Source organism: Pezoporus flaviventris, unplaced genomic scaffold (genome assembly GCF_033815535.1).
Source record: "Pezoporus flaviventris isolate CSIRO_AGI_PZ_B2104156 unplaced genomic scaffold, CSIRO_AGI_Pfla_v1 ptg000213l, whole genome shotgun sequence".
Taxonomy (NCBI): Eukaryota; Metazoa; Chordata; class Aves; order Psittaciformes; family Psittacidae; genus Pezoporus; species Pezoporus flaviventris.
This window is the reverse complement of record NW_026892761.1, coordinates 7,642,487-7,661,954: the sequence shown is the minus strand read 5'-3', so window position 1 is coordinate 7,661,954 and position 19,468 is coordinate 7,642,487. Positions and strand designations below refer to the sequence as shown.

The 19,468-nt window shown below is 43.1% G+C and overlaps 1 protein-coding gene across 1 annotated transcript in view; it reads left to right on the top strand.

Annotated features, from left to right (window-relative positions):
• Nucleotides 1–499: 499 nt before the first annotated feature.
• ATP9A (ATPase phospholipid transporting 9A (putative)) overlaps nt 500–19,468 on the top strand; it is a 62,647-nt gene continuing 43,678 nt past the window's right edge. The window contains exons 1-4 of the mRNA XM_061441828.1: nt 500–732; nt 11,336–11,480; nt 11,773–11,886; nt 15,229–15,337. Of these exons, the coding sequence (XP_061297812.1) occupies nt 665–732; nt 11,336–11,480; nt 11,773–11,886; nt 15,229–15,337 (436 nt within the window). The 5' untranslated portion in view covers nt 500–664. The remainder of the gene's footprint in view (nt 733–11,335; nt 11,481–11,772; nt 11,887–15,228; nt 15,338–19,468) is intronic.

Genomic DNA, 19,468 nt, shown 5'->3' with positions numbered 1-19,468 from the left:
CATACTTAGTTTTAATGAAGACTTAGCTACTGTGATTGTAAAGAAGAGCTTGAAGTCATAAAAAGAGCAGAAATGCTGTAGCAATTTGCACCTAAACTTGCAGATGAAATCTGAATGAGGATCCAGAAACACATGTTGCCAGGAGCAGATGAAGGTCACCATGCAAGAAGGGTGCAGGCAGCAGCACCATAAAGCACCGCCCTGTAACGTAGGTTGAAGAATTCTCTAAAGAAGAGGGAAGAATTTGCACCTCTGTGCGGGCTGCAAAAGGATGAGGACGCTCGGGATGTTGCGTGGCCGTCCGCCTGAGGTGAAACCCAGGCGCGACCAGGATGGGAAATTGAGACGGGGCACGGAGGGATAGGGGCAGAATGGAGCCAGAGGCGGGCGGCGGGTGCGGGCTTAAAGACAGAGCAGGTGCCGGACCTTGCGGGGCTGTGTTGGGCTCTCTAGGTGTTGCAGACGGAGCTGGGAGATGCGGGCTGGTGCCGGGGATCAGAAGCGAACCGGACCGGGGGCGGAGCGCGGTGGGGCGGCACCTGCGTGCTGGGACCCGGCGGCGCCGAGCCCGGCCCCCTCGGCGGAGCCGCCAGACGGCGGCGGGCCGGGCCGAGGCGCTGCTGGAAAGCGCATCCCTCCCCGCTCCGCCCCGGCAGCCGCGGCCATGACCGACAACATCCCGCTGCAGCCGGTCCGGCAGAAGAAGCGGATGGACAGCAAGCACCGGAGCGGGTGAGCCGCTCCGCTCGGCGCTGACCGCGGGCCTGGGGCCTCGCTCCTCTTATGGCCGCCGCCTGCGTTGCGGGGGACGGGCGGTGCGAACCCCGCTCCCTCCCGCCTCGGGGCGGCGGCGGGGCCCGCACTCCCGGGGGTCTTTGCGGGATGCGCGGGGCTCAGCGGAAGGCGGGCGGGAGCCGCATCTGCCTGCGCTGCGCGGCCGCGGTCCGAGGCTGGAGAGACGAGGAGGAGTGCGGGAGGGGGGGCAGGCAGGCAGGCGCTGACAGGTTGTTCCTGACGCCATTGCCGTGGCACGCCCGGGCGGAGGGCAGGGTTCTGCCGGGCGTTGCTGCCGCCGGGGCTGGGCAGAGCGGAGCCGGCCATCGGGGCCGGTTGGTAGCCCCTTGCGTGGGGAAGAATCGGCCGCTGTCCTCATCGCCCTGCTCCATCGGAGCCCTCCAGACAAAGCAGTGCCGGGGCGGCGGGGCCGGACAGCAGGCGCCGGGCGGGGAGTCACCGGCGGCCCGGCTCGCCCCTGCACGCGGTCCGGCCCTGAATTCCCGCTGGTGCTGGAGCGAGCGCTCGGGCTTCGCTGCGTTGGACCAGAAATGGTAGAGCTGTAACAAAGGTCTCTGTCTAACTGTAGCAGTTAAAGCAATACAGTATCCTTGGTGTGTGGTGGTGCAATATCCCGAGCATGGGATGTGGTCCTGAAGGAGGTGGTTATGTGTGTTTACACTGGTATTCTCGTGCAGGGAGTTAAATAAGAAAAAATAAATGATTTCTTACTTTCTTTTAGGAAATTGCACCTCTATCCAGGCAGGTTGGTTTGTACACAGTGGGGTGTGCAGGGTTACCTGGCTGTCAGTTATTGCAGTGCTTCATTTGTCCCTGGGTAATTTGGTTTGGTTTTTAAAATGTGGTGAGTGATATTAGTCAAATGAATCAAAATACCAAAGGGTAGCCTGACTGTTAGAGCAAGATGAGATTGATACTTGTTTATTATGTGTTTGGCTGATATTTTCTGATTCCTCTAACTGCAGTTGTTCTACGTAGTTTATTCATTATTAGAAATATTTCTTATTAACAGCATTGTTTCTTGTACTTGATGTAGCAATATCCATGCCAGCTGATACAGAGTTGGGAGGTGTGTGTGGTGCAGCAAGTATCTGTCACATGCATCATTGGGCAAGTTCCACAAAGGTGCAGCCACCATGGCATTAAATTTAGTGATGTGATTGAAAGGGATCAGGGAGAGATGGAGGCCTGAGAAATTTCTCAAAGCTTCTTGAATGATTGCTTTTCCTAAAGTTCTCTAATCTCCACCAAGTACTTGGGTACTCTTGGGTACTACAAGTGGTTAGTAATGTCTAACAGAAATTGCCCTCCTCTAACCTCGGCTATGCTTCATTGACTGGGGACTCTAGCTGATTAGCAGGCACAGAGATGATGTTACCAGTGTTAGCAAGAAATTCTGGTAGTTGTGAAGGAAGATTGCCTAGGAATTTTCTCAATGGCAGTCTGAATAATGTGGATTTGGGGTTTCCCTTTGGTTCAGGAACTCTGGGGATCGGACTTATATATTTGGAACTTCTGTTTTACTGATAAGTAGCCAGCCTGTGGTATGTTAGTAGTTTGATTGAAGCATAGTGTGGATAGTAAAGCATTGAAGTCAAGTAAACCCAAACCAGTATGATAAGCCAAAGAAGAAATTGACCAGCAAGTCAGGCAGCATCCCTAGTGTCCTACTGAGGATGGACTCCCGGGAATCCTAAGCCATAATCAAGACCTTATTTCTTCTGTTTATGCTGAGAAAAACCCAAAGAGAAGCCTTCTAAGTTATGTCCCTTGATACATATGAAAACCCAGGGATAAGAACGTCTTAAAGGGCTTCAACTTAGCATAGCCCTGACTGCAGTTTCTGCAGTGGGGGCAAGTTCTCAGGACAGATATTTTTGTCAGTGTTGTCTTCTGGAGTGGCAAATAGATTTCTGTTCATGTACAGAATGACTTCATAGAAATCTTCTTGTTTGTTAACAAAAAAGTAAGAAATGCCTAATTCTTACATAGGGCAGGTGTCACCCAAGCAGAGCTTTCATTACAGCCTAAGACTGTACTGTGCTTTGAAGAGAAGCAAGAGAGGAACTCACAGTATCCTTGCAGAGATGCATGATGGTACAGATAGCTGGGATGTGTTGAAGAAAAACCATGTGCTTAATAAACCAGCAGGGGACATGGTTATCTGTTCCTGAGCATAACTTTAATGTGGATCTTCCTTGTTGCAATCAAAGGCTAAGCTCAGAATTCTGCAGCTGGATGCCTTGAATTCAGCCATATCCTTCCAAATACATTGCAGCCCTCTGAAAACCACTCTGAGGTATGTGCCAGTGAGGAGGGATGGATAGCATTAACTGCAGCAGGACTGCTTGTGGGATGGCATGCGAGTCTGAGCTTCTCAGGGGCTGAGCTCTGCCAGGGAGGGAGCTGCAAGTTCCTGAAGCACCCCAAGTGCTGTGTTTAGTGCATGACACAAGTTTTTCCCTAAATAGCTTATGTCTCAGTCCACAGTCCTGCAAGGCACTCTTTTTGAAACCAGCAAACTGCTGTGCTTATGCTGCATCTGCAATGGAAAAAGGCCTTGATCCAAAAATGTGGGGGGAAGAACGGGGAATGAGACAGGGAAGCAGGAGCTTTACAGTAACAGTTTGGCCAGCCCCTTGTATGTGAGTGTATTCTGGGTCTATTTAAGTGGCAAATGCCTTTTCAAAGTCAGCGGAGAGAGATGGTTGCTCCTGCACATTGGTGTGCCTCCACACGTGTGAAGCTGGGCTGGTTTCCCACAGACAAGCTGGTTTGTACCACTGTTCTTGGTGGATGGGCAGGGGTGGGCTGCAGGAATAGCAGTGCTTACCCCCAGGTCTGAAATGGGGATGTTGGGATCAAGTAGAGGTGCAGAATAAAGCTATGTAGTTGTGTATGGCTCTGGTTTTTAATCGCTGGAAAATTCTCTATATACTTTTAAAATAATAAAATGTGGAAGGTTGGTTGTGTATTAAAGGTGCCAAGAACTTAACACACAGCCTTTGAGAAACGTGGAAACAGCATTGGAGAAGAGTACTTGTTGTAGGAGTGATAGAATCATAGAATGTTTGGGATTGGAAAAGACCTTAAGATCATCTAGTTCCAACACCCCTGAAATATGTAGATGAACTTCAGCACTAATTTGACAAATACTACTTCCCATTAGACATATATGACAAGTTTTTGTTTCCATTAGTTTTGCTTATGAAAGCATTTTTAATTTGCTCTCTCAAATACTTCTCCATCAAACGTGCTACATTTATAAATAAAACCTGCTTCTTTGCATTTCCTGTTAATCTAGCATCTGACAGTCAGTCTGTCCCGTTACTTTTCTTACCTCATCACTAAGAATGTGTTTTTGTAAACAAATACAATCCCAAGTTAAATAGACAGTAGATGTGCTCTTCAGCACCTCCTGTTCATTCAGATCCCTGTGCAGGTTTAAGGGCCGTGTCACTTAGAGGGCTCAAAGCTTCAGATGCAGTTCACATTGAAAGAGATGCTTTTGAGTGGTTGCGACTTTATTTTGGGATTTGTGAGTTAGGCTTTTTTATTATTTTTGCCATGGTATGATTTAAAATGTGAATAACAGTGTTGGAAGAGCTTCCCCATATAAGCTGCTTTCATATAGTTTTCATGTTCTTTCTATAAGACAGTAATTTTAAGAAGCTCATGGTGTACAGTGACTTACTAGTTTACTGTACTTGAGGGGCTGTTGCAATATTGTTCTTCAGTGCTTCAGCTGCAAAACAGCAGAAATGTTTAGGAATGTGTATGCCTCCTAAACTTTTATAGAAGACTTCTCACATTTCGGTAACTTTGTGATTCCCATTCCTGAAAAGTGCATGCTAATTTTGTGAGCCTCTCTAAGCAGCAATGTAAACTCTCGGCTGTTTTTTTTTAGATGAGTTTTCTTTCCCTTTCAAGGATGTAGTCTTCTGATTCTGATGGGAAGTATTTTATTATTCCTAATAACAGCAATAGTTCTCTTCTGCCAGAAACAGCCAACTTCCACCAGTGACACTGACTTTGCTCTGAGCAGAAAACTTTGGAGTAATGTGATGGCATGAGCAGCCCCTTCCCTCCTCATCCAGGTCTTTAAGCTTGATACCCAAAATAGGGATGATATCCAGAGAAACAGTAGAATCACAGAACTATGCAATGGCTGTAAAATTCTTTGGGAATTTCTTCTTGGGAAGGAGCAAGTAAGTTAGCTGGCAAAAGCTGATAGCCCCGGTCACAAAAGGACTTTCTGTTTAATGAGCACCAGACTAATCTGAAAACACATTTGTGTTCTTTCTGTATGTGCTCAGAGTTCTTTGTTTCTGGTACCCCACTGAATGGATTTGTCAGAATAGGTTTTTTTTCTCGAGGTTAGGATTCCAGAGGAGAAAGGGAAAAGGAGGCTGTCTGAAATGTTCCTTGTTAGGTTCACCACCCATCTTTCTGCCTCTTCTTTACTCTTGGTACAAGTTGTGTTTTGTCCTCCCAGCAGTGGGCACCCCAAGTCAGATATTTAGTGACACAGCCCAGGACTTCAGCCCTCAGCATGGCTGACTCTCCCCGCAGTACGAGTCCTTGGCACCTTTGAGAGCTTTTCTTTGGCTCCTGTGAGCACACAGTAGTCGTGCAGTGCAGGTGAGCACTGGGCTTTCACTGTGTCATACCGTGTGTTGTGCTAACACAACCTGGTGCAGTAATAAAAGCGGCTGTAGAGACCAGTGTTTACTCACATTGCAACATCAGCACACATAAGGCAGAAAGGGTTCAGGTAGTGAAGCTGTGCTGTCTGAATGTGCCCTGGGTAGATCAATGAAACATGCCATTAGTCTGAAAACAGGATCTGCCATTGCAGCCACTCCCATTTTGTGTAAAGTTTTGTAAGGGTCACAGATGTCATAGATAGGATTTTAAAGCAGGACTAAGGACTTAGTAATGTATTCTTCCTTAATGAAGTTTAAAACATCATTAAAAAGTTTGGAAAAAAAAATAAAAATCATAAAAATTATGGCAATTGAGTATCTTTGGGGTTGGTGATAAACGTGTGAATGAGCACATAGTTCTGTGCTTGGAAATGTCTTGTGTTCTTACCAAAACCTCATTTTCTAGCTTACTTCAATAAGCATGGGCTGGCACTTGAGCAATTAGTATGCAGAGATAACACTGTTTGGATTGTGGGCTTCTGTTCTCTGCTCAACCAGCAAAGCACAGGCAGTGTGCTGTGTGGTTTGTGGGACAAGAGGGAAAAACCAGGTCACAGGATAGGTAGGAGTTAAATGCCATCACTGGGGTTGACTAGGTGCCCTCATAAGATAAAACTCTCTGGGGTTCTTTGAATGTACATAGGATAAACATCATCATTTGCTGAGTTCCAGCCACTGGCACACAAGTTCCTTGCTAAGCATCGCAGGCTCTGGAGAAGGCTCCAGCAATGATGTAATGGGATTCCTGAGCGCTGATAAACCTCCCCAGTTAAAGTGTTGCAACTTTAACTGGGGAGTTGCAACTGCAACTGTGACTCTGTTGTTGCTGGTTGTAGTATTGCGTTCATTGGTTGACTTTGGTATTTTCAATGGATTCCTTTACATTGCAGAGAAGCCTCATGCTATGTAGGAGAATTCTTAGTAGAACTGCTGCGTATTCTTTACTAGAGCGTTGATACTACAGGCAATCACCTTCAAAAGCTTGCTGGGCAGGAAGTTTTTCTTTTGTTTGCCTAATTCAGTTTGCCGTTTGCTTTCCCTGTATTTCAGGAGGTTGCGAAAACGGTGACTCCAGCCAGGCAGGAATATCACAGAACTGTTATTTTCTCACAGCAGATTCTCCCATGTCTCTTCTTGCTTATACTTGGATCTGCATTATTTTTAGATTGATTCTAAAACTTATAGTAACACAGCATTTGTAAATTAAAATTCTCAAAGCAACAAGTATCTTTGGGAACACTACAAGAGGTCAGGGCTTGGAATATGTGCTAAATTTGGGGTAATTTTACTTCTGTGCAATTGCCTTCTGCTTCCCTGCCTTTGTCTGTGCTGTCAGTATTGGGATCTGCCCTCTCATTTAGAACCACACAAGTGTAAGCAATTTTGCAGAGCTAGGCGTTAGCATTCACAGACTAGTGAATTCATAGTAATTAGGAAAAGAAAATACTAAAAGCAGTATAATTGCATATAAGCAGATGGGCAGAGCACATTCTTCCTAAGGTAAAACATTCTGATTTTGTGGGGTTCATTTGCCATTTTCTTACACATTCATGAAGAAAAAAACACTGATAAGTCACTGAACTTACTAAAATGGCTAGAAATCTGCTTTAGAGATTTAGGCACTGGTTTGAAGATCTGCCCAGATATTTGGAAAGTTCTTTGGAGTGTGATAGTGTATTTTAAAAAAACACCTCTCAGCACAAGTAAAAATATATTAAATTGTAGTAGTGCCCTCTTTGAGTCTTATCCTATTGGAAATATTATGGTATAGGTGGGTAGGTATTTCTGCTGTTGAGTACAATCCCTAGAAGAGGCCCAACCTAAAAAATAAACAAAGGTAACTGGTTTCAGATGTCTCATTACAAGGACTGCCTGACTCTTTCTGTAACTGGGAAGCATGTTCTGATGATGAAATAGGGTGTGGGGATACCAAGTTTGCTCCCTTGGGCAAAGCCTCTTGTTTAGAGCCTTATCATAGAGGTCATTCTGAATTCACAGTCATTCAAACATGGACTCAAGGCTAATCTTGTGTGTTTTCTCTGTCATGGAAAAAATATATTTTTTTATAGAGCATATCTAATTTCTGTTGTGATCCAAATACCACTATTTTCCATTAAAAATATTTGGGATGCAAGTGGCTGTCTTAGGTCTTCATCTGCAAACACAAAAGAAAACTGGATTAAAATGTGTCAAGCTACTGAAATATGCTTCTGTAGTAGAGTTTATAAATATGAGTGGTTTACACTATACTGTTTGTCTCATATTGGTAACTGCCTTTCAGATCTGGGTATTACGCACAGCTGTGTGGGGAAGACAGATCCATGAGTTAGGTTTTCTTAACAACAAAAAAAAAGGTTTTATTTTTGACAAAAATCAATAGTTTCAAGGGCAAGTGTAAGTTTTTGGAGTGGGTTACATTTAGGGTACTTATGCTAATTATGGGAGTAGTCAGAGATGGAAATCCCGTGCCTTAGAAATGTTACAAATGCAGAGTAACAGGCAATGTCTGTATAGAGGTACGCAGAGATGGCAGTAGTGGTGCTGCAAGTCTGTAGAATGTCAGATGCCTGAACAGTAAAGCATCCCCAGTTATTTTATTCCGGTAGTTTGCTCTAGGTGATCACAGGTATCAGTGTTTTGAACTGTTCACATTACCCACTGTGTTTATTTCTGTCAGGCTTTCCTGCATTCTCATCATTTTCTCCTCTTCGGCAAATGAACAGTTTGCAAGTCAAAGTTGACAACTGCAGGGGCTTTGGTAAAGCTGACCTCTGGAAGGCCAGTGATAAATGCATGTAGGTGAAAGCAGTAGGATAGTTACTGAAATTGGGGGATTTTACGTACTCTGGATTTAGAATGGAGGGTTTGATTTAACTAGAGCTGGTAAGAGACTGTTCAGCACCATCCAAAACTTGTGATTTCATATTCCTTCAGTACCAATGTGTGGGTGCGATGCAGCACTCTGCTGTCTTGTCAGCAGTTCAGTCTCAAAGCTCCCTTGAACAAGGAAACCTCTCCTGTGTTTGGGTGTCATCTCTATGCTTGTGGTTTAGGTTGGTTTTGAGTACAGGCTAGAGAAAATCCACTTTTTCTGGGTTTATCTGTTACTCTTCATGAAATATAATAATGTTGCTGTAATGTGATTTTTCAAAAATCCCTTTATGTCTAGTTTTAAAAGCTTATGAGAAATTGTCTTACAAGTCAGCCTTGTGAAGTTAACGTCTGTGTCAGCTCATGGAGCACTGAAACACATGGTGAAACCTTTACTTCTGGAAGCAAAGTTGATTTCTATTCCTCTCCTGTACAGAAGGAACCGACTGAACTGAAAACTCTTCTTTCGGTTTATTTGCATCCAGTGGGGCATGAAACATAAAACTCGGAATCTTTGTAGGAAACCACCTTCTGTGTAGTGAGTTGTAAACTGTTTTAACACGCTGCATGTATATTCCATCAAGATGGTTACTTCAAGGGCCAAATGCTTTGTGTACTTCCTTAAATAGTTACTCCTTTGGTTAGCTGTGTATTTGATAGGACTTTTGTGGCCGAATGCTGTGATTGAAGAACAGATCTTAACAGTGGTTTCTGGAAAGATGCTTGTAAGAGCTCTGAAGCTTTTGGTTATCCATCTAGCTGACACTGGCTTTCCCAAATGTCAATGAAATTCAATAGGTGTGTTTTTAAAGGAACAAGAGGGATTGGGAAGAGATTGGCTTTCGGTGAGAAGCAGTGACAACAGAAAAATAACCCTTCTGGGCTTTGGAAGGGCACAATGCTGCAATCTTGAGTAGAGAGGCTTTTTTAAGGTACAGGAGGGATTGCTGGTAAGTCCTTGCATCCCCTGCAAAGTAACCGTGCTCTGTTTGATTCATTGCCTCATGTCAGTATTTGTTGCATTGAGCAGTACACAGTCTTCTTCACTAAATCTTGTGTGAGAGCTGGGTTTTTGCTGGCTGTATCAGCCAGGTTGAAGGCCCCATGAGGTGCCCTGAGCTGGTGGCAGGCAACCTGTGGAAAGCCTGGTTCTCAGGTGTTACCATTATTTAACAAATTGCACACTAATCCTTCATGTTCTTCTACAGAATGTTTCCTGTCACCTCATCCTAGCATCTTTTTGGTTGAGAAAAGCAACCTCTAGCCTGAAGCTTGTAGGCCATGCAATTGTTCCCAAAACAGGGGATGCAGTTTATTTAAGTATGACACCCAGCTGTGTTCCAGAGAAGATTTTTAACTTGGATATTTTCAAATACATGCTATTGCTGGGATTTATTTATTGACTCTGGTTGTCTCCTTCACCAGGGAGAGGTGGAGGCACTGACTGTGTCGGGGCTGCAGAAAGGACCTTTGGTGAGGTGTTGTGTGCTGGTGGTTTGAACAGGCGCTCACAGCTAGCTTAGCTCACATCTCATATCCTAGATACTAAATATCTCCCCAGAGAGAAGAGAAAATCCTTTAGTGACCACATCAGTTTTAGTGAACTTGGTTTGGCTTTCCTGAATGCGCATGTAACTTTTAGGAAAGGCCAGAAATGATGTTAAATAAATGGCTTTAATGTAAGACTGAGCTGAAAAAGTAAATAGTCAGGATACCAGTGTGTTCCTATTCTAATTTGAAGGGGGTTTTGGGAAACTGGCATTACAAGATATAAAAGGTGATTGTTGAACTGGATAATTGTGTCATGACAATATTTAAGAGCAGGAACAAAGATACTGCTGACAAAGTAGAAAAAAACACAGGGAAAGGAAGAGAGCAGAGGTTATACTGGACTAGTCCGGTTGAAAATAGGATGGATTTATATTCCTGTATCCATTTCTCTGGCAATTTGGGTTTATGGCACTGGGTCCAGGCATTGGTTGGGGCTGCCCTGAACTCTGCGGTGGTGCTGCAGTGGGACGGTCATCTCAAGAGCTGAAAATGTAAGTGACTACAGCTAAACTAACAAACCAGGACCTTGTGGCTGGATCTGCATGTCCTTCGTCAATGAGAATGTGTTATTCATTAGTAGATAACACAAAATCTGCTATTAACATAAATGCCGCTAATGACTGTAATACTGTATAAAAATAAAATCTGTAATCATTTTCCATCCATTTTCAGATTCCTTGTAAGGTTTAATTTTTAAAGGATTACACATTATTATTCCTTGGCAAGACTGTTTTAAAGTGCAAATATTCAAATATGCAAATATTAAACTCTTCTGTTAAAAAGGTGCAAATTCCTATGAAGCAGGGGTTGCAGGAAAGGAGAGAAGCATCTCTGTCTCCACCTCATCTCTTTAAGACATATGAGATCGTTCTACATATATGCATTCCTGTTTAAGTTCAGTTTGTAAATGGGAAAGCCCCCTTTTGTTTGAGGGAGTTTCAAGGAGTTTCAACAAGGAAACAGAAGAAAGACTAGAAAGCACTGCAGCTACTTTTTTAATGAGAGCTTTGTGGCATAAAACCTGCAATCCAGGATCAGTGCAAGGGGGACCTTTCTGCCTGTACCCCATACTCCTTGCTTCCTGGAGCTCTTTTATTCGCAGGAGGTAGAAGCCCTCCCAGTAGTCAGCAGTGATTGGTTCATGCTTCTCCATACGTTGGTTTCTTGAAAGCAAAGATGTAGTAATGGCTCCAACACCATATGAGATGTTTGCTCGCAGCTCAGTAGACTGCAAGGCAGGTCTGGAGTGGCTGTATTTGGTAGAAAGTCAAACTCTAGTCTCACCAGAAGGGGTGACTGAGAAAGAAGTGATGCTCAGCTGTTGTGCTGGCTGGTGGCAAGGGTCTGGGGGGTGTGTGTGTATCAGAGAATTATGTTAAAAATTAACTTATTAATTAATGTTCCTTCTATAGGTGTTGTCAGTGCTTAAGATGCTGTGGAAGGAGAGACCCGAGGCCTCGTACAGTTTGGCTTGGCCATCCAGAGAAGAGAGACCAGAGATACCCTCGCAATGTTATCAACAATCAAAAGTACAACTTTTTTACGTTTCTCCCTGGGGTAAGTGTGAGGAAAGTTGCTTTTCCTTATCCCACCTGAAAGCTTTCCCTAATTTCAGTGGTTTTACAGTAGACAGATGCAGAACTTGGAGCTGTTTTAGGTTGTGTTTGGTCGGCCTCCTGCAAAGGCTGCCTTAGGGCAGCAGCAAACCAGACACTGATCTGTCCTGGACTACTTTAACACTGCCCTAAGTTATTTAGACACTAAAGTAGCATAGAAAAATGTTTTTGATTGTTAGTTTAATATTCGTAACTTTTGAGCTTCATTACTCTCTTCCCTTTTTTCTTTTTAGGTGCTGTTCAACCAGTTCAAATACTTCTTCAACCTTTATTTCTTGCTTTTGGCCTGCTCTCAATTTGTCGTTGAAATGAGGCTTGGCGCACTTTACACATACTGGGTTCCTCTGGTAGGTCATTTATGGCTTATTCACTCAAGAAAGTTTGTATTTGACACAATTTCTTGTGCTGCCCTTTCTGTAGGGTGTAAGCTTGCACCATAACTAATTTTGTTAGCTTATTTCTTCAGGCTTACACCGTATGTGTTGTATTGTAGATGCCTGTTTTGGACTTAAGCTTTATTTTGTAGAGGTTTCACAGGGATGTGAGAGGACTCTGCCCCCAACTTGTTCATTTGTGAGATGTTAATGGGCACAGAGTTTTCATCACTGGATGCAGTGACTGCAAGGCCAGCAGGCCTTTGTGAATAACATGAGAAAACAAATGGAGGCTGGAGCAAATATCTTTCCCTGGCAATGTTTGTGCTGTTCACAGCTGCATCTAAACAAAGGGTGTGCTCATGGTGGTCTGCATGGGGCATTGCACCCTCCTTGGGTGATCCACGCTTATGGGAGCCTGGACCAGCCTGGCAACAGCAGCAAAGGACGAGGGGCACCTTTCAAAAGTGACCTTAATGAGTGGCCATATGTGCAACGATGGCAAATTATGCTCCCCTGTCAAACAGTTTGACCTGCTGCCTTGGGATAGGTCAACAGGCTGCTTCATAGTTTAACTACATTGTAAAAAACAAATGAGAAAACTGAGAAGCCCACCACCACAAACCTCCCATGTATAAAAATCAATATATGGAGATGTCTATACTGGCTCAAGGTGCAGATACTCTTTCCTTCCTGAAAACTACTTGCCCTTTGATAGCTGTGTGTTTCACCTGTAATGAAAGGAAATCAATAATAACCAGTTCTGAGGCAGAAACTCCGGTGCAGAAAAAGGAATAGTTGCATGGAATCGGCTTCTTAAATCTACAAAATGCACTGTGTGAGCCAGTTAAACAGCTTAAATGCTTAAATATATGTACTTACATTTTTTATCACAGTAAAACTTACTTCTTTTTCTATGTGAAAAGCTGCTCTGCTGCACTTCAGCTCATAGTATTGTAGAATAATTTTGGTTCAGGGGGACCTCTGTTCCAACTGTCTGCTCAAAGCATGGCTGTCTTTAAACTTAGGTTGGTTTAACTCATCTGAGTTTTGAAAATCTCCCAGGACAGACATCCTTTTTACTTTAAAGAAATGACATAAACCCAACTGAAATTTGATTTAAATAAAAAGCACAGGGCTCTTTCAAGACACTACTTATGCAGTGATTTGAGAAATGGTGGTGGTAAAAATTTGTGGCTTTATTGAGGGAGCTCAGGAGTGACAAAGGAAACTTATTTTCTTCCCCTTATACTTTCAGAACAGTGAAATTCCTGCTAAAATTCAGAAAGAAGCAAAGGAGAAAGCTTTGGGATATTGCTGCTAAAAATCTGTTTGTGTTAAAGGCTGGATCGCACTGAATTCTCCCTCAAGTGTATGCCATGCTGCATTTGTTGTATGACTCTATTGATAGTTTCATAAGATCCTGTCCTGTAAATAAAGTATACATGCACACAGAGGATCTCTCTGGCTTTTCTATAAGCAGTTAAGACTTGTCTTTGCCAGGTGAGCAATTAGAATTTGGCATATGAGCTGCCAGAAAGCAGGATAAGAAAGGTCTTTGTTCATTACTGGCTGCTAATGTGAGTGTTGGGGATGGAATGATATATGAGATGACACAGTGAGTCAGCACATGTGGGAATATTTTGGGGTGATTATTTGAAGACTCTTCAAGCAGCTGAAACATGAGTTGAAAATAACTGATGCTTTTGTGTTTTATTTTGGAAAGCGGATAGGAATTTCTAGCTAAAGGCACAAATGCCACTTGTAAATAGAAATGTCCATTCTTTTCTTGATCTGTTGATTATGGGTAAGATATGTTCCACAGTTGTGCAGAACACATGGTTGTGGTACTGAATGCTGGGGGGTGAAATGTTTCTCTGAAAATACTGCATTAATGGCTTATTACTTTCAATGTTTGTAAATAGAGGATTGAATACAGACATTTTTTAAGAAAATGATTGCCCATCCTTGGGTTTTTCTTCATGTGTCTTAATTTTTACATACTGCAGAAACCCACAACATTGCATTTAAATACTGACATTAATTAATCTAGATCTTACTACTAGAATTAGGGACTCTCTGGGTTTATTATAGGGTTGTGAGAACTGGCAGGTGAAGTACTTCAGTGTTTTAATAATTAAGGAAACTGCTCTCCTTCCGTCTTAGTAGTTCTTAGGTCATTCATCAGCATTTTTCTTTGTTTTAAAATATGTGAGCATTTGAATTGTTATTTAGTGTTAGTGATGCTCCATAGCAAGACCCAGCTTGAGCTCATACACACAGTTTTTGGAGGAGTATGCATAGCTGCTCTTTCTAAAAATGAAGTTACTTAAAGTTGGAAATTACAACCCACTGGCAAAGCCTCCTGTTTGCATAGGTGGTTATTTACAGATATTTTCATGTGGTTTTCATGTAACCCCCAGTTTCTAACATCACCCTGCCCCCTTGTTAAAATAAAGAAGTTTCTTATTAGCAGTCAGTACATGGTTGCAATTTTCAAGCATACAGGTTGTAAAAAGTTCATTTTTCTTCTGTAATGAATGAAGAGTGTTTTAACTGTTCAGTGAGCCTGAGCTGAATAGTGCCTAATGAAAAATCTGCTTTGTAGTACTAGCCCCATGAAGAATTTTGTGTTCATTTGGTTTTTTTTTTATATAGTGATGTGATGTGGGCATTTTCCTCATGACAAGAGGAATGAAATGTCTTCTCACATCCACAGAAAAGTAGGACTGAAACCCTAATTAGGCAAATGTGTAATTATACTATGAGTAGTTCACGTTAATGTATTTAGGGTGCTTATTTGTGTAGGCTGAGTGTATGTATACACATGCATTATATCTGTATATAGGAAAAAGTGTTCCTATAGATTCCTATATGAAGAAGTCTCCCAGGTTAGATGAGCTAATTTTGATGGCTCTGTGACGGATTGAGATTTGAGGGATCCTGTGTTACACTGCACTTTTGTGTAACCCCTCTCAGTCTTGGTTACTCACCTGTGATGTGCAGTGGGTGTTATTTAAACTCTTAAGATAAACTTTACAAAGATTTTTTGGGGGAAGTACTGGCAGAGCATCGTGGTAATGCTGAGAAAAAAACACAGGGTTTTTTAAACAACAGGTCTGTTGTCAGTTTGCTATTGGGAGTTCCACTCAGCAGCACATAACATCACTATAATGATTTAGTGAGAGAAGATAGAATAAGGAAATGCAGATTGTTGGCATTGGTACTGATAAATGCTGCTCTTATTAGAGGCAGATGTGATTTCTTTTCCTGACCTTTGCATCCATTCTGTTCCCCCCTCCATGCTCCTTTTAGGGATTTGTGCTTGCTGTTACCGTCATCCGAGAGGCCGCGGAGGAGATCAGATGTTACATGCGCGACAAGGAAGTGAACTCGCAGATCTACAGCAAGCTCACAGCGAGAGGTCGGCTCGGCGGCTCCAGCGTGCCCGCTGCATCCCGGCGCGGCCGCGGCAGCACCGGGGGTTGCAACTCAATCAAATGCTGCTGACAGTTGGAGAAGCAGAGTTCAAGGAGTGGGGAGGGGGTTATGGGCTCGCAGGCACGTGGCTTTGTGGCCACGCTGCTGCTCCTGCACCGTCGGGGGGCCGGGTGGCTTCTCACGGATGGCTCCTTGCCAGGGTGTGGTGGATGCTGGGCTTTGCTGAGGGTTTCCTAGGGAGATGAGCAGCTAATGTGAGGCGAGTGTGTGTTAATTGCTTCAAATAACTGCAGAGCATCATCTTGGCAGCTTCAGGGCATGGGGAGAGGGCAGCCCCATGCGTTTACATGTGCGGGAGACTGCTCGGTTGGCTGGGAGGTCACTGCAGCCAGCGCCAGGCAGGGGTGAACTTCCAAGTTGCTGATGGGATAGTTCTAAACCCTGCTTGCTCGGAACTCTAGTGTAGTCCAAAACATCATCGCAGTATTGTCCCTTCTTGGTGATTGGAGTCACCAAAGAAAATGAAACTGGATCTGAATTGCTCTAGGTTGTGGAGGTGGGTGTTTCCAGAAGGGAAATGCGTTTTCCTTCCTGCAAAGCTGTGACGTGAGAGAAGCACTCTGTAAAGTTGTATAGATGAAGGCAAATAAAGCAATCAGCATAGTAGGAAGAAAACAAGAATGGAGCTATAGTAGATGTGATATGATGTCTGGGTTCTACTTGTTTGTTTGTGTTACACTGTTACCAAAACCAGATCATCTTCCCCCGTGTGTGTTTTTTCTTGCCCTGTCGGTGAAAGGTACCAATATATATTCTTTAATGGAAACAATAAATGTGTGCTTAAAAAAGGGAGGAGGATCCACACAGGCTGATCATCTCCAAAAGCAGTTTACTGGAAGAATTAAACTAGGTCTGTGAAACTGTCAGGTGATGGTTATGCAGAGGGAGAGTCAGTTAATGGGGGTGAAGGTAGCCTGTGTTCTGGTGTCTTAGGACTCGGGACCCTTTGAGCACGTGTACCACAAGTCGTAGTTAACTACTCTGTGTACTGAAGGAGCTTGTGAGTGCATGTGTTAAAGTGAATTGCTTGATGTAATGACGTGTTCCATCACTTACCGAACGTGCAGTACCTGTTGAGTTTCATATTTTTTTTTCTGTGTTGTACCAGACAGGGACTTACTTCATGCAAGTCCTTTGCTAGAAGAGACTGTGTGATATGTTACCACAGCTTTTGTGCTTCTGTTAGCAGCAGTTGGTGTAGTTCCTCAATATTGGTGAGTTCCTCAATATTGCCCCTTCTTCAAACTGTGAGGAGTTTGAGACCTCACTTATGAGTGAGCCCAGGCTGCGCCTCAGCTGTGTCTGATCCCTGGCTCTGGCCATTGTTTATAGCTGTGCCATACCAAACAAAGACATTTAAATTCTCATTTGAAAAATAGAATGCTGCCTTGCTGTGGAGTTTCTCCTAATACCTTGACAATGATGGTGAGGCCAGGGCTTTGTTTTTAACAAGGGAATGAACTGAAGTTAAGCAACTTCTTTTTCTCATTTCCAGTTTCTTTGTTATGAAGGTTTATGCCCCTGAATTAAGATGCTGTGAACTGGGTGTAGTAAAAATATGCTTCTATCAACACTTACGCTTTTAGGAATAAGGCTGCTTTTAAAACATAATTGCTTAAGGCTGTATGTATTTCACATGCCGGGAATTATGAGGCAACTCCGAACTAGGGAGTTTGAGTTTCTGAATATTAAATCCCCTTTTAATAACGTGTTCTTATGACAACACTTAAAATGCTTGGCAACCAACAAAAGCTTCATCCAAGAGGGGTGTACTAGATCTATTTAAAGATATAAAAGAGTTGCCTTCTGGATTCTATTCAATGATCTATAAGGGGCCTGACCTCTCCTTTAGTTCTTTTCATATTGCTGTTACGTTTCCCATGAATGATTTCCCTCCCCCCAGTCCTTTAACTTTTCTAATTTTCTGAAAGAAACCAAGGAGGATTGGCAGCTGGGAAATAGCTGAAAATCTTAAGGCACTTTATTTAATATGAATTTGGTGCAGAAAGAGGAGCGAGACTCTCCAGCAGTATAGTTTTGATGAGGAAAACCACAGGAAATTATTTGTGATTGTCTTGTGGTTTGGGGAGAAAAGTAATTTTCTGTCTTTCTCTGAATCTCAGTATTCAAACTTTTCAGGAGACCTGAGCACCTGCTTTTCCACTGATTAAAAACCTAGAAGCAGGAAAGTACCTTGTGCAGCCACCATGGCTGAGGGGTGGAAGAGTGTTGGCTTTGGTTTATTGTACCTATTAATACAGTTGGGGAAAGTAGGCAAGCTTTGAAGGAATCGGAATAAGTTGAGAACAGCTCATCTTTACCTTTAGTTTTCAATGTGAGTGATAAAACTCCAGGTTTTGCCTTGGACTTTTACGGGCATTTTGCTTTTTTTTGCGTTAAATAGCACAATTCGTGCTTCAGGATATTGGCATAGCCCTGTACTGAATAGGGGCAGAAGGCTACAGATGCACAAAAGCCAGCTGAAGTGTTGCTATATGTATTATTATTTTTTTTTCAAACTTCACAATATTTTCACCTCTAAAGCCAGTGGTTTGGGAGAGGGAGATTTGGTGAGGCTTGACACTGAGCGCTGGTGTCTTGAAGATTGGCTATAATGGATCTAATGGAGCACTTTCTCCAAGCTATTTTTTATTTCTCCTGAGTATTTGCACTAAGCTGTCTCCCATCTCTAACCCTGGCCTCCCAGTGCAACCTCACAGATGTAAATACATACTTAGGTCTGAATGAAGTCAGGCAGACTTAAGCACTTGCTTATACGCAGTTTTGAATAGGGATAGAAGTAAGCAGAGATTTAAGTGCTTTCCCAAACCGAGATCCTCTTGTCCCCTTTGTGTGCAGTTCCTTGTGCCCTGAGCAGAGGCAGGGCTGGAATGGCTGCGCACAGCTCCTGCCTCCAGTCAGGAGCACAACAGCTCCAGCACTCCTGCCAGCCTGGTCCCTACCTCTGGCGAGTAGTTTGGATTTACAGGTTTGCTGCTGTACATAAACTTGTTTCACACACTCTTCTTGTTAAGCTTTTTAAGATTCACTAAGCTGCTTGCTTTGTAGAGAAAAAGGAAGAATCCGCTTGGGTCACATCTTCTCATACAGTTGTTAAATTCTGGGGACTAATCTTTTTGGAGGGTAGCGTGAGGCTGAGTAGACAGGATTATATTTTTTGCGTTCCTTTATTTCATGTAACATCAAAAAACCTCCACCCTGAGCCTCTTTTTCTGGCGATACAATCCTTTTATTTTCCAAAGTGATGAAACCAGCAGACTTCTGGAAAGCATTTTTAAAAATGGAAAGTTCTCCATTTACAGGACAGTTGTTTGGATTGTAATAAAAAATAATCAGATTTCAATCCCCTATTCATAAACCCACAAGCCTCCTTGTGTGCAGAAGTCTGTGTGCTGACTTTCTGCTTGATAGAAAGCTAGAACTGGGCTTGCAAATTCCTGGTTTGTTTTTCTTCTCTTTCAGCCCCCCCTCCCTGGGTAACACTGCATAATAGAGAGAAACTCCACAGAAAGAAATGGGAAGAGACCTCCTACTGAGGGGTGCTACTTAAGATACAGATCATTGGCATTTACCAGCCATATAAAAACAATATTTTCCCAAACCCTCTGAGTCCTGCTCTACAGTTTATACATAAGCCTTATACATAAGGCTGCAAAAGCCAGAAGTTTGGTGCAGCACATCCAAACAACCTTTTTTGTTCTTAGAGATGCATTTAATTAGTTCTAACAAACCTCTGGCTTTGTCTTTAATTCCAAATTAAGTGTTTTGAGCTGTACCTTAGTGAAGCTCTGCGGAGCTGTTGTGAAATCTTAAGTGTTCACATGGTAGAAAAAGGCATTTCTTCTGGCTGTATTTAAATAATCTGCTTTATGGTACATCCATCACACTGCAGGTTTTGTAATCATTTCAAAGGCCAGAGCTTAAGTTGGAGCAAACTGTTTGCATTCTGTTATGTTTACTTTTTTGTTTTCACTGTCAGGATACAGCAAAGAATGAAGCAAATACCAATCCCATTTGAAGAGCAGAGGGTTTT